Source organism: Girardinichthys multiradiatus, chromosome 4 (assembly GCF_021462225.1).
Source record: "Girardinichthys multiradiatus isolate DD_20200921_A chromosome 4, DD_fGirMul_XY1, whole genome shotgun sequence".
Taxonomy (NCBI): domain Eukaryota; kingdom Metazoa; phylum Chordata; class Actinopteri; order Cyprinodontiformes; family Goodeidae; genus Girardinichthys; species Girardinichthys multiradiatus.
This window is the reverse complement of record NC_061797.1, coordinates 38,700,649-38,714,980: the sequence shown is the minus strand read 5'-3', so window position 1 is coordinate 38,714,980 and position 14,332 is coordinate 38,700,649. Positions and strand designations below refer to the sequence as shown.

The following is a 14,332-nucleotide window of genomic DNA, read 5'->3' as shown; positions in this document are numbered from 1 at the left end:
CTGAATAGAAATGCACAGCACACTTTTTCGACTCCTAATTGGAAAATATGTAGAAAATGTGTGTATATCTATCGCATAAAATCTCTATAAATTTTAAGGCAAGTTTGTGGTTGTACTGTGACAATAGGAAGAAGGTCAATGGGTACGAAAACGTTTTAGCAAGGCACTGTATGGTAAGAAAGGAAAAGAAAGCATTACTGTCTCCTAAATAAACCTAAGCTGATTAAGTTGTAAAGGGTAATCACCTGGGAGGAAGACATCCTTTTGAATGATTCATAGTCTTATCATTAAACAGATTAGCAGGATGACGGTCTGCTGACAGTCATGTGGCTACAAATGTAGGCAAATGTGCTAGATGATTCAGCAGTTTAATGGTGCAGAGCTGTTTTAAAATGTGTTGTACTGGTCAGTCTGCTGCAATTAAAAATAAAAACAAGGTTTGTGTTATAGCCATATCACATATGTTGTTATTAACGAGCAAAACTGACAGTTTTACAGTTTTTGTCACATTTCATGTCTTAATAAATGGTCAGTGATTATATTTTGTTCAGCACCCATTCACTATACTTAACTCTTCCAGGGGTATCCATTTTCTTTAACTGTTTAACTGGTTTAACTGGTGATGTTTCTTTGTCTGTCCAGGTGCTGGGTCGGTGCTTCGTTACAGTGATGCAGGTCCATTTCCAGTTTCTTTCACAAGCTTTGCAAAAGGTCCAGCCTGTGGCCCAGAACTGCCTGGCAGAGGCTCTTGCCCAGGCTCAAGAGCGCTGCGTTAACTCCCGCTCCCAAAGCTCTGACCTCGGGCCCCTAACAGAGCTGGAAGAAGCCTCTCGCTCATGGAAAGGTGCAGCTGAGGTATGCAGCCACTAGCCCCAGGAGTTTTCCGGGGGCTCGTTGCACATTGAGCTGAATGCTAGCCGTATGATTTCCAGCCACAATTTCCTATTTCCTCTTTGCCGGGCTGCAGCGTGTCTGTGAATCTGTGTTTCTATGACTGCACGCCTCTAGTTCCAGCCCATGTAAGGGAGCCTTTTGCTGTAAAAGGACCCAACTAATCGTTGGGCTAATCAACCTCTTTGGCTCCCATTTGGGTAACGTATACAGAGAGGCAAAGAGGAGAGTTGTAGGTTGTTTGATCTGTTAAATCCTGGCATGCTGAGTGGTGGCCCTGGAGGAAACCAGAGCTGCATATAGGGTGACGGCATGGAGTGTATTTTATAAGCTAAACTCTTTTTCTTTTTATAGCACTCTGAAAATATTTTTTGTTTTCTAAAATTGTATCTGACAAGATTTGTGCAGTGTTATGAGGTAATTTGTTTTACTTACCTAGTGTATTTATTTAGAAAATAGTTAATGATTTTCAAATAGAAAATTGAAAGTAGTTGTACTGCTCTTGTGAATGTGTTGAACTCTGCTGTATGCTGTTCTGTCTTCAGGCCACAGCCAGACTGAGAGAAAGGGGCCGGGACGGCTGCCTGGCTGGCCTCCAGGTTCAGCAGCTCTTTTGCTCCAACAGCACCACCATCCCCGAACACCAGCTGAAGGAGCTCAACATGAAGATTGACAGTGCATTACAGGTATGCCGTCAACCAGTTCATCAAACCTAATTTTACCTTTTAAAAGCTGCTGCTGTTTGAGTGGTTTGATTTTGTAAGGGCATCATCCAAAGGTTTATGTATTTCAGTAAGAAAGTGGAAATAGTGTTATCTAGACCATTACACTCAGAGGGATTTAATTCAAGCATTTATTTTTGTTTGTTTAAATGATTGTGTTTTAACATGCATGAAAACTCTAAATTCAGTTTCTCAGAAAATTTTTATATTACAAAAGACCAATAAAAGATTTTTAGTAAAGAATTTTACAACAAATAGATTTTTAGTCCTCTCAGGGCTGCTCTAGTACTTGTCTGCTACTTTAAACCACATATTTTCCTTTCACCCAGCTTTCCATGAATATGCTTGTAAATGGCACTGTTTGGCATCAGTATTCCCCATGTTTGAGTGGGCCACAACATGGCCATAATGTTTGTTGTAAAATTATTTTTTATTGATCTTATGTAACATAACATTTTTGAGAAACTGAATTTTGAATTTTTATTAGCTGTAAGACATAATAATCAAAAGTAAAAGGAATAAGTGCTTGAAAATATATAATATATAATTACTAAAATAAAAAAATGTGATATTCAAAGTTATTGAGAAGCAGTGGTGTAAAACTGTTTTTCTTTTTTTAAGTTATCTTTGTTGAACATATTGATGTATCTGTTCATGTTTTCTTCTAATCCAGGTCTATAAAGCAGCTCTAGAAAGCCTGGGTCACAGTGAGTATGCACTGAAGGCAGGATTTCACCTCAATCCTAAAGCTGTGGAGGCAGCCTTACAGGTGAGCTCACTTTAACAATCTTATAGATTTAATAATATTTTACGAGATATGGGTTTAGGTTTGAATGTCTGTTTGCAAACTAAGTATCATAATAGAGTTCGTGTAATGTGTCTGGGCTGTTTTCTGTACAGGGCTGTTGCAGTGAGGCTGAGGCTCAGCAGGCAGGCAGGAGGCAGACCACCTCCCAGCCCATCCAGTGCGAGCTTCCCACCATCCCTGTGCAGATAGGCTCACACTTCCTTAAAGGGGTCTCCTTCAATGAATCAGCGGCTGAAAACCTCAAATTGAAAACGGTATAATCTGTTTTCTAATCTCTACAAAACACAAAACCTTTTGTATATTGTAAAATATGAGTCTGGTCTTAAAGATTAGATGGTGTCTTTTTCATGATCAACTTTCTTTTTTATTATTTTTAGTTTTAAGTGTCCTTCTAGTTTTTTAGCAATGTCCAATTTTCTGTGCGAAACAATGACGTCTCTATAGAGGTTCTCAAACTTGTTATAACAAGTTCCACCTCAGTAAATACCATGTTTTCCTAGTATCACCATACTGGCAGTCATTTTAAAAATGTTTTACATCAGGACTTGCTTGGACAAAGTTGGAATTCCAAGTGGAGAAGTTGGTTTCTCATGAAACCAACCTCAAAATCCAATATGGCTTCCTAGTGTGAAATATTGGTGATAGTCATGGCAAAAAACTGTTAATTCACACTTTTGAAGATTTGTATGGTAATAAATTTACCAGGCACAGTATTTTACGGCCCCCTTTGTTCATTTAACGAGAATACATTTCTTTTGCAACAGGGGTGAAGCGATGTGAGATTCTTACAGTATGATAACCTTGCGTAAATATACCCTGGTTTTACCACGATGTTTACGTAAAAATAAAAAAAAGTATTCAGCGTGACAGTGAGGGATAAGTTTAATAGCCTTCTTTCAGCCAGCGGATTGGCAGTGTGTAGCAACTGGTAGGTATAGCACTGTGTTACTCCAAGCTCTGTAGAGTTGGTGGAATCTTCTTTGTCTGGCATCTCATAAAAAAATTTCCAATTGTAGCAATAATATGATGGGAAACTTGAGGAATTTTTAAAACATCGGTAAACCGGCCAACAGGCCCATTTCTAATTGCTATAAGCAGTCAGCCTCGTCACTGAGAATCTCAGTTAGCAAATCCAACTGGTTGTCTAAATACTACTAAAGGCAGACAGAGTACCACCAGTGGTGCCTGTACCACACTTTGAGAATGCCTCTAGTAGATTTTCTTGGTGCCATCTCTGCTGTAACATCATCAGATGACATATTAGTTGACGTCCATCCCATGTTTTGTCTGCAGCACACGATGCTTCAGCTCATTAAAGAGCTGCTGGGACAGAATGGAATGACCCCGAGGGATGAGTCTCCGGTCACCGAGGTCCTCAATCAGGTTTGCCCGTCCAGTTGGAGGGGAGCCTGTAAGACGGCTGTCCAGCTGCTGTTTGCCCAAGCTGGTCTGGTGAGAAGCAATCCTTTCACTTTATGTTGGCTTTTAAGTCTGAGGTTTGTTGTCCTCGTGTTTTGAACAGGTCTCTGAAAATAGTTGCTAAATGCTTGGTGTTTCTCCAAGTTTCCTGTCTTGCACTTCATTATTTAAATTAGCAACAGAGATGAGCAGGTCTCTGTAATGGCTTAAAGGTGTAAACAAACACCAGGGAGACGTAAAAGAGAAAAAAACATTCTTGCAGCATCTGAATACAGAATAGGCTTGCCTGAACGGGTCCACAAACAAAGCGCCTTTGGCCTCTATCCTTTTTTCCCCTTTCACTGTTAAACCGAAGAGTCAAAATGAAGTGGGTCATAGTTGTGTTTGTTAGTTTTTTTCCCCTCTGTGTAGTCTTCCTTGTTTCTTGGATTAAAATTGAGTTTTCCCATCAAGCCCCCCAGCTCAATTCAGACTGTAAAACAATCCTTGGATGATAAATGAGGGCTTTGCATTAGCTCCTTATCTGAGCCTATCGCCTCTAAGCTGAAAATAGACCACAGTGCTACTTGCATGGGGAATCACACGCATAATAAATTCCTCGCTCTTTTCCAAAACACCTGCATTCACTCACTTGCTGTCAGTGTTTGTTCTTTATCGTTCACATGGCAGTCACAGTTGAACTCCTGGAGACTTTACACTTTTAGCACAGAAATTAAGATTTTTGACCATATTTCTGATATATATATATATATATATATATATATTTGACAAAATGGCTTAGAAGATACAGGGAAGTTGTATTGTTGTATATCCAGAAGACTGAAAACCAGCGGGCATATTTAGTGCTAGATTTGATACTGAAATCTTGACTTATGGATGTCTACCTATTAAGTTCTTCAGAATATACCAAGATGTAAATAAGCTTCAATGTAACACAGAAACAGTAAAACATTGTGTTGCAGAGTCATTGATAGCTGCAAAGAGGTTTTCAATCCAAATGAAAATAAAGGGATTACAAGATAATTCTCATGTATGCATCAAAGCAACTGTCCCCAACTTTTATGTGATCAGAACCAATTATTGAAATAAAAAAAGTGCTGTAAAATATATCCTCTTGGTCAATGTACTAATGGAGCATAATCAGTGTTCCCTTTTTTTGATACATTTGATAAATGGTAGAAAAATATTTGACCTGCTGATCCCAGATCAGAGCCACTAAATATTATAATAACTATTATAATATGAAATTATAGTTTCTACTTTCAGAGATCAGTAAAATAAATAAGATGTCTGTTTGGCTGCTGATCTTTATTGGATAAATTTGAAATGACTTACTGACAGTATGTGTTTATCTGTGCGAGTCTTTTTAGGTAAAAATAACAAAACACCAAGCGGGTTTTTTAAGGATACACCTGCTCTGACAAAAACAATAGTCATTTCCTGTAATACAGGAAATGGACTCCTCCCTGCTTCCCTCCCTCTCTGTGACCCAGCTTACATCGGTTTCGAGGAGCCATGGCCGCTCTCAGAGAACGTGTGAATAGATTTGCTCACAGTTAGCAGGAAGACATGCCGCTTTGTCGCTGTCTGATTAAAAGGATTTGGCTTCCTCGCCTTGACCTGGCCCTCGCTGCTAGGTGGTGAATAAATGCAAAACACCAGCTGCAAGTGGCAAATCTAAAATGGTTTATAAACTATCCAGTTACTGCATAGTTGAAGGAAGTCTGCTTCATTTGCAGGTTCTTCTAATTCATTTAATTTTTTTAAATGGGACTGGTGTGCAAACTGTTAGAAGCTGATTGAGCTGTTTTTTTCTGTCTCTACAGGTGGTTGTTGATACGGCTCAGATTGAAAATAAGGAGGCCTACGCTCCCCACATCACTCTGGAGGGATCCAAGGTGGTGGTCCAGGTTCCCTCTACATGGTGGGTCTCTCGACAGATTTTTCTACGAGAGCTAATAACTTTCTGTTATTTTTGGCTCTAGTGAATGAGGGTTTGGCCAGTGTTGATAGGAAATCCCAGCAGTTGGGATCTTTATTATATACTGCTCAAAAAAATAAACGGAACGCTTAAACAACACAATATAACTCCAAGTAGATCAAACTTCTGTGAAATCAAACTGTCCACTTAGGAAGCAACACTGATTGACAATAAACTTCATATGTTGTTGTCCAAATGGAATAGACAACAAGGGGAAATCTTTGGTGATTAGCAAGACACTCAATAAAGGAGTGGTTCTGCAGGTGGGGACCACAGACCACTTCTCAGTACCTATTCTTTCTGGCTGATGCTTTGGTCACTTTTGAACGTTGGTGGTGCTTTCACACTCGTAGCATGAGACGGACTCTACAACCCACACAAGTGGCTCAGGTAGTGCAGCTCATCCAGGATGGCACATCAATGCGAGCTGTGGCAAGAAGGTTTGCTGTGTCTGTCAGTGTAGTGTCTAGAGGTGCTACCAGGAGACAGGCCAGTACACCAGGAGACGTGGAGGAGGCCGTAGGAGGGCAACAACCCAGCAGCAGGACCGCTACCTCCACCTTTGTGCAAGGAGGAACAGGAGGAGCACTGCCAGAGCCCTCCAAAATGACCTCCAGCAGGCCACAAATGTGCATGTGTCTGCACAAACGGTTAGAAACCGACTCCATGAGGATGGTATGAGGGACCGACATCCACAAATGGGGGTTGTGCTAACAGCCCAACACCGTGCAGGACGCTTGGCATTTGCCAGAGAACACCAGGATTGGCTAATTCACCACTGGTGCCCTGAGCTCTTCACAGATGAAAGCAGGTTCACACTGAGCACATGTGACAGACCCCCTCCGGCCCTTGGCTGCGTCTAGAAATCCTGTCCATAAAAGTTATGAACAGGACTGGTGACAAAGGGCAGCCCTGCCGGAGTCCAACATGCACCGGGAACAGATCCGACTTAGTGCCGACAATGCTGACCAAACTCCTGCTTCGCTTGCACAGAGACCGGATGGCCCCTAATAAAGGGGCCCCGACTCCATACTCCTGGAGCACCCCCCACAGGGCACCATGAGGGACACAGTCGAGTGCCTTCTCCAGGTCCACAAAACACATGTGGACCGGTTGGGCAAACTCCCATGAACCCTCGAGTACCCTGTAGAGTGTATAGAGCTGGTCCAGTGTTCCATGGCCGGCACGAAAACCACACTGCTCCTCCTGAAGCTGAGGTTCGACTATCGGCTGGGCTCTCCTCTCCAATACCCTGGCGTAGACCTTACCAGGGATGTTGAGAATTGTGATCCCCCTATAGCTAGAACACACCCTCCGGTCACCCATCTTATGAAGGGGGACCACCACCCCAGTCTGCCAGTCCAGAGGCACTGTCCTCAACCGCCACACAGTGTTGAAGAGGCGTGTCAACCATGAAAGCCCAAAAACACCCAGAGACTTGAGGTACTCAAGGCGGATCTCATCCACCCTCGAAGCCCTGCCACCGTGGAGCTTTTTAACCACCTTGGTGACTTCAGCCTGGGTGATGAAAGAGTCCAACTCCGAGTCCCCAGCCTCTGTTTCCACCAGGGAATGCGTGACAGCAGGATTGAGGAGATCCTCGAAGTACTCCTTCCACCGCCCGATAATGTCCCCAGTCGAGGTCAGGAGCTCCCAACCCACACTAAAAAGTGTTGGCGAAGCATCCCCCTCAGAAGGCGCCAGATGGTTTGCCAGAATTGCTTCGAGGCCAACCGGTAGTCCTTCTTCATGGCCTCACCGAACTCCTCCCAGGCCCGGGTTTTTGCCTCTGCTACAGCCCAGGCCGCGACACGCTTGGCCTCACGGTACCCATCAGCCGCCTCAGGAGTCCCACAAGCCAACCACAGCCAATAGGACTTCTCCTTCAGCTTGACAGCGTCCCTTACTGCCGGTGTCAACCACTGGGTTCAGGGATTGCCGCTGCGACAGGCACCGCAGACCTTACAGCCGCAGTTACGGGCAGCAGCATCGACAATAGATGCGGAGAACATGGTCCACTCGGACTCTATGAGTTGGGCTCGGGCTCTGCCAGACGTTCCCAGCAGACCCTCACTATGCGCTTGGGCCTGCCAAGTCTGTGCGGCTTTCTCCTCTTCCAGCGGATCCAACTCACTACCAGGTGGTGATCAGTGGACAGCTCAGCCCCTCTCTTCACCCGAGTGTCCAAAACATGCGGCCGAAGGTCTGCATCACGACAGTAAAGTCGATCATCGACCTCCTGCCTAAAGGTGTCCTGCCAGGTGCACTGATGAACACCCTTATGCTTGAATATCGTGTTCATTATGGACAATCCGTGACTAGCACAGAAGTCCAATAATGAAACATCACTCGAATTTAGATCGGGGAGGCCATTCCTCCCGATCTCCAGGTGTCACTGTCGTTTCCCACGTGGGCGTTGAAGTCCCCCAGCAGAATAATGGAGTCCCCGGGAGCGGCGCTATCAAGCACCCCCGATTGGTACGCTAAGAAGGCCGGGTACTCCAAACTACTGCTCGGCCCATTGGCCGAAACTACAGTCAGAGACCTGTCCCCAACCCGAAGGCACAGAGATGCGACCCTCTCATCCACTGGGGTCCAATGTCTGCTTGGTTTTCTTTTTGATTATGGCATAAAATGTGCAATCGTGAAGAAGAAAATGCAAATGCAAATAGGATGATTGATTACTAATTTTATTTATGGGTCAAATAATGCAGCCACATTCTTAAAATGAAAAAGCATTTCTGGAAATGCTTTTTCATTTTCAAATTTTACATTTCAAATTGAATTTTGGTATCTATTTGCTGGAATACATTTTGAAAAATAAATCTCAAATGTCTTTTTCTTTTTCATTTTAATTAAGTGAAAGAATGAGCAGTCTTGAAGAAGAAAATTAAAATGCAAATAGGATGATTGATTACTAATTTCATTTATGAGTCAAACAATGCAGCCACATTCTTAAAATGAAAAAGCATTTCTGAAAATGCTTTTTCATTTGAAATATGGTAACGATTTGCTTCCATATTTTATTGGCTTTGAAACTTTTTAAAACCTTTGTTTTTAAATAAAAATCTGTCTTTTAATAAGACAGGACCCCATGTGAGATATTTGTCTTCAAGGCAGGGACCTCAGATTTGCACCACATAGTTTTGAATATCTTGTTAATGTTACATCTTCCTGTTAACGTTCAGGTGTCTGAAGGAGGACCCTGCCACCATGTCCCTGCTCCAGAGAAGCCTGGACCCGGAAAAGACACTCGGACTTGTAGATGTACTTTACACAGCAGTGTTTGACATCAGCAGATGGAAAGAGAGAAAGTAAGAGGATGTTAAGCTGTTTTTTTCTATGATCAGATTGTTTCAAGCACTGTGGGTAACACTCTGTGTCTTTCTCTGAAAAAGGGAGCAGACCTTGCCGACCATTCAGATACAGCTTCAGCGGGAAAGCCCAGAATACGGCAGCCAAACAGACTTGCCTACGGGTACCAGCTCCAAAACCTCCAGTGGGTTGCCAAAAACTATATCTAAACTGACTTCCAAGTTTGCCAAGAAGGTCTCATCCAGCTCCAACAGTGGAGGCAGCTATTCCATCCCCAGCACTCCATCTCGCAGCGTGCTTTCTACCAGTAGCTCTGACGATAAGGCTAAAGGCATCGGGCACAGTGATGGAAGGCTACAGAGTATTCTACCAACGGGCGTCTTTTCCACCAACCCTGACACCACCCAGCAAAACCAGCTGGCTAATGGCTCAGTATCTGATGACCAGGGGATGAACCTTCCCACTGACCAAGAGATGCAAGATGTCATTGACTTTCTCTCAGGATTCAACATGGGTAAATCCCAGCAGGCCTCACCCCTGGTCAAGAGGAGGAACTCTGTGGCCTCTGCTAACCCTGCGGAGCTCAAGCCCACCAGTGGTCATCCACCTGCTTCCCAGTCTATTTCTTACACTGCTCTACAGACCACATCTAACTCCCTGCCTCAGCCTCCTCCGTCAGTGCAGAAGCAGCAGACTCAGCCTCAAACACAGCTGCCCCCATCCCAGCAACAGCAGCAGCCTCCCCCTCCTCAGCAGCCCTCCCCACCTGCCCTGCAGTACTATCAGCATCTCCTGCAGCCCATCACTCAGCAGCAGGCTCCTCCTTCCCAGCTGCCTCCCCAACAGACCCCACCCCAGGTTCTACCACAACAGAGGGTGGCAAACAAGTGGCTTGGCACCTCAGGGCAACAGCCTGCAGCACAAGCCCCCCCAGCAGGACTGTCACCGTTAGGTCCCATCAACCAGTGGGGATCCCCCGGGCTGCCAGACCTGAGTTCAGACCTGTACAGTCTGGGCCTGGACAGCACCTACATGGAAAGCGTTATCTCAGCTATGCTGGGTCAGAAGCCACAGGGGCCCCGCAACAATACTTGGCCCAACAGGGAGCAGAGTGAGGGAATGTTTGGAGTCCTGGGAGACACACTACCTTTTGACCCAGCAGGTGAGGCCATGAGTTACTGTCCACATGTGCATATCTGTAAAGTAGAACATCACAAATAGTTTAATAAGTTCAAAATCTAGTATATCTAGTTAAAGAGTAAAACCTCTTTCATACAAATTCATTGCACACACTGTGATATATTTCGAGTATTTATTTTTGTTGAGTTTGATAAATGTGAGCCATACAGGCAAACAGACATAAATATTATGTTAAATTGAGGCCCATGTGATAGCACAATCATGGGAAAGACTGCTGACCTGGCGGTTGTCCAGCAAAAAGTCACCATCTCCCTCCACAAGGAGAGTAAAATCCAAAAGGTCTGTGCTTAAATAGCTGGCTAATTGTTTCCAAGTATAATAATTGGAAAGTCGAGTGGAAGGGAAAGGCGTGGCGGAAAAGGTGCACAGCCTTGAATAAGACTGTGGAAAAAGGTCCACATAAGAGTGTGAGGAAGATGCAGAATGTGTTGACTGCAATTTTTTCTACATGTTTTCCTTCCACTCAGTTTTCCAAGTAATATGTCTGTATATCACAGTAACAAGGGACTTTCAAGAGCAGCTCACCCAAAAATAGGTAGAATGTAGATGTAGACCCTAGGGTGTAGCTTCAGCTGTCGTCATCTGATTGTTTTATGATGTTCTAAATCACAATCATCTCACTTCTGAACATTTCTCCATATTTGGTCTTTTCACCTAGAAGAAAATGAATTAAACTGGATGCTATAAGCAAACGTATACCCTTTTTATAATAAATTGAATGATGTTTTTGTTCAGGCTTCATTTGTTTGAACTTGAACACAGTCATTCTTAATGCTGACATCAGTCCACAGGATAAACCCAATTGATTGTGGTGTAAAGATGCCAACAAATGAAATATTTTGTGTCTGTTGCACCAAGAGAGGTTGCTGTGAGCAGAACTGTAAAATCCAACTGAAACCACTGAATGTGGGCACTGGGTGTTTTGCTGACCCATAAAAAGGTTATCACCTAAACTGAAATCTTTCTTGGCTCATAAAAGAAAATTAGTTTGCAGAGATCCAATTAAATAAACAAGGAGGGACTGCCAGATAGGAGAACATCGGGTCATCACACAAACAAAAGCCCTTTAATACCATTTAGTAATCATGTCTGTAATTATGTACCATACTAATTTGAATAATCTAATAGGATATCTAATGCAGGGGAAAACTGTTTTCCACTGCATTATCGGAGTATAAATTGAGGTTATGTGCTGAGTTGGGCTTATCTGTTTCTATTCACCGTGCAGCACTGTAGACTCTTTGGTTGCAGTCAAAACAGACTGTGCAGAGTTGACTTATGGCTATTGTGATTTTTCTGCCATCGTAGACAGTCTGGCTTAAATGGATTGAGCTCCTGGGTACGAAAGAGAAAAGCTGAGGGCGTCAGAAACTCACGTGTGTATCCCCTTTCTCTGTTCATGCACAGTTGGCTCTGACCCAGAGTTTGCACGTTACGTTGCCGGCGTCAGTCAGGCCATGCAGCAGAAAAGGCAGGCGCAGCACATCCGTCGCCCCAGCAACACACGCAGCAACTGGCCAATGCCTGATGAGCAACACAGGACATGGTCCCATCCAGAGTACTTTGAGGGGTAGGTGTCCGCAAAACACATCCACGCTATCATGTGATCATCCCTATAAAAAGCAAATGTTTTGGCAGTTTGCGGATCTGGAGCATACACTGTTTTAACACAATGCCAAAGTGGAAAACCATCAGCAGTGACCTTGGAAAAGCAATTGCTAGGAAAGGTTATAAAGCCATTTTAGAACAATTTCAATTCCATCATTCAGTGTTGAGAACGTTTATTGGAAAACATGGAAGACGTGTGCTAGAGCAGATGTCCCAGCAAATTCATCCCAAGCTCTGATTGCAAAATGCTCAGCGAAATTGCAAAAAACCCAAGAAGCTCCGTCTCAGACTACAGGCATCTGTCAGCATGTTAAATGTTAAACCTCATGACATTAGTGAGTAACAAAATGAACTAGTATGGCGGTTTTGAAATGGTTGCCAGGTCAAAGCCTCTCTAAAAACAACATGGGTTTGCAAAGTTGCATTTGAATGAACTGCCAAAACCTTTTTTTAAGACCTGTTGGACAGACGAGACCAGTGTGGAGATGTTTGGTCATGATGCATAGACCCATTCTTGGTGAAAACCAAACTGTATATCAGCACCTCATGTCAACTGTCAAACACAGTGGTGGAGTGGTGATGATGTGGGCACTTTGCAGTCATTGAGCTGACAGTGATCTCCTCTCTATACCAAAATATCTGGAGTCCATCTGCCTGACACCTGAGGCTTGGTCCAAACTGGGTCATCAACAGAACAAAGATCCCAAACACAACAGCAAATCTGCAAGTCTGTTAACAGTGTCCTTCTTTCTTCCCTCTGTACTTCTTCCCTCCTTCATTGTACCCTACATCCATTTCCTACTGTCCATCCATCCATAATGCACTTTTTCTATCTTACTGTTGAAAATATGCATAAATAACTGAGAATAAAATAAATTCTGCAGAAGTACAGAATTTTTTACATGAACATTGGAATTGATCAAAAATGTCTGGATCCAAACATCTTTATATGTCACAACACTGACTCATTGTGATCTAAATCTAAGTTCAAGTCATTCTTGTAGCCTGCAGCCAAAAATGTTTTTCCATTTCAGTGATCAGGTGGTTGATTCTGCGGCATTGCTCTACAACACAGGACCATGCTTGTAAATGTCACCTAACCTGCTCTGGTCATAATTTATAGCTGGAAGTTAAACTAACTAAACGTCTAGATGCCAAGTGGGATTGATGGTGGCATTGATGACCGACATCGAAGCTTTCCTTCTTCTGGTTTTCTTTGTGGAAATGATGCAAACGGATTTAACAGAGATTTACTGGTAAAGAAGCCAGCAGAGGGAAAGCAGAGACGGTATTTTTTCTGGTACGCATTCACTCGCCCACTGTATTATAAATACACATTACGAGTGTAGTCTGAGGTACCTGGATAATAACAAGCTGACTTTTACTTTAGAAGCAGTTGGGTCTAATACAGGGCATGCTTCTATACGCAGTGGAACCGCACTGAAGCAGATGGAGAGTTATTTAAACCAGTGTTTCATCATCTTTCACAATAACAATTGTCAGTGTTTTAATTCAAGTCCTAATACGGCTGACACCATCAGGAATTTGCCACATTTATCATGGCTGATGTCATTTAGTTCCACCTTCAAGTGTGAGACACCACCCTGCTTACAGAATAGTCCAGGAAGGCAACCGAGACGTAAACAAGCAGCCAATACAAACACTGTCATCTCACATCTCCACTCATGCAGTAACAACATTAAATGAATGCATGACACTTATTTACCATTAAATATCCTTTACTTGGTCGCAGCAGGTCCCAGGCTATTTTTCAGCTATATAAATGATGAGCTATTCTAAGAACGTCATGAAAACACAGTGGTTGCTTTCTCAGGGAGGCCGTAAACAGCGGCTGGGCAGCCAATCAGGGAGACTCGGCCAGCTCCAGTGATGAGACTTCGTCAGCCAATGGCGACAGCCTGTTCTCCATGTTTTCCGGACCAGACCTCGTAGCAGCAGTTAAACAAAGGAGGTGAGGCCCGTGTTCATCGACTGTTTTTTTTTTTTTTATATTTAGATTTTTTTAACAAACTGAATGTTGGGTTTTCTCTAGCTGCAGGCCACAATCATCATAATTAACAGACATAAACACTATATATATATAAATAAATGATTCTATGCAGTAAATGAGTTTCACTTCTTGAACTGGATTATGAAATAAATTATTTTATTACTCAGATGCACCCGTTAGTAAAATTATGATTCCAGTTTTAATGAAACTTCCTGTTCAATGTTGATGCCTTCTTGGTGTAGGAAGCACAGCTGTGGTGAGCCAGAGGTGTGCACCCTGCCATCACCCCCTCTACATCACATTGGCGATGATAACCAGGTAACAGGCAAAACAAAATGCGTTTTTCATTTCCAGTTTGAAAGTGATTGTTGAATTGT

General features: G+C 43.2%; 1 protein-coding gene across 2 annotated transcripts in view; it reads left to right on the top strand.

The window, feature by feature from the left end:
- The window catches only part of LOC124866926 (granule associated Rac and RHOG effector protein 1-like), a 39,827-nt gene that overhangs the window by 23,547 nt on the left and 1,948 nt on the right, over positions 1-14,332 (top strand). For both annotated transcript variants that reach the window (XM_047362980.1, XM_047362981.1), the window contains 11 exons: positions 643-855; positions 1,437-1,577; positions 2,287-2,382; positions 2,514-2,675; positions 3,715-3,873; positions 5,667-5,764; positions 9,010-9,135; positions 9,220-10,298; positions 11,744-11,906; positions 13,779-13,916; positions 14,198-14,273. In XM_047362980.1, coding sequence (XP_047218936.1) covers positions 643-855; positions 1,437-1,577; positions 2,287-2,382; positions 2,514-2,675; positions 3,715-3,873; positions 5,667-5,764; positions 9,010-9,135; positions 9,220-10,298; positions 11,744-11,906; positions 13,779-13,916; positions 14,198-14,273 — 2,451 coding nt within the window. The remainder of the gene's footprint in view (positions 1-642; positions 856-1,436; positions 1,578-2,286; positions 2,383-2,513; positions 2,676-3,714; positions 3,874-5,666; positions 5,765-9,009; positions 9,136-9,219; positions 10,299-11,743; positions 11,907-13,778; positions 13,917-14,197; positions 14,274-14,332) is intronic.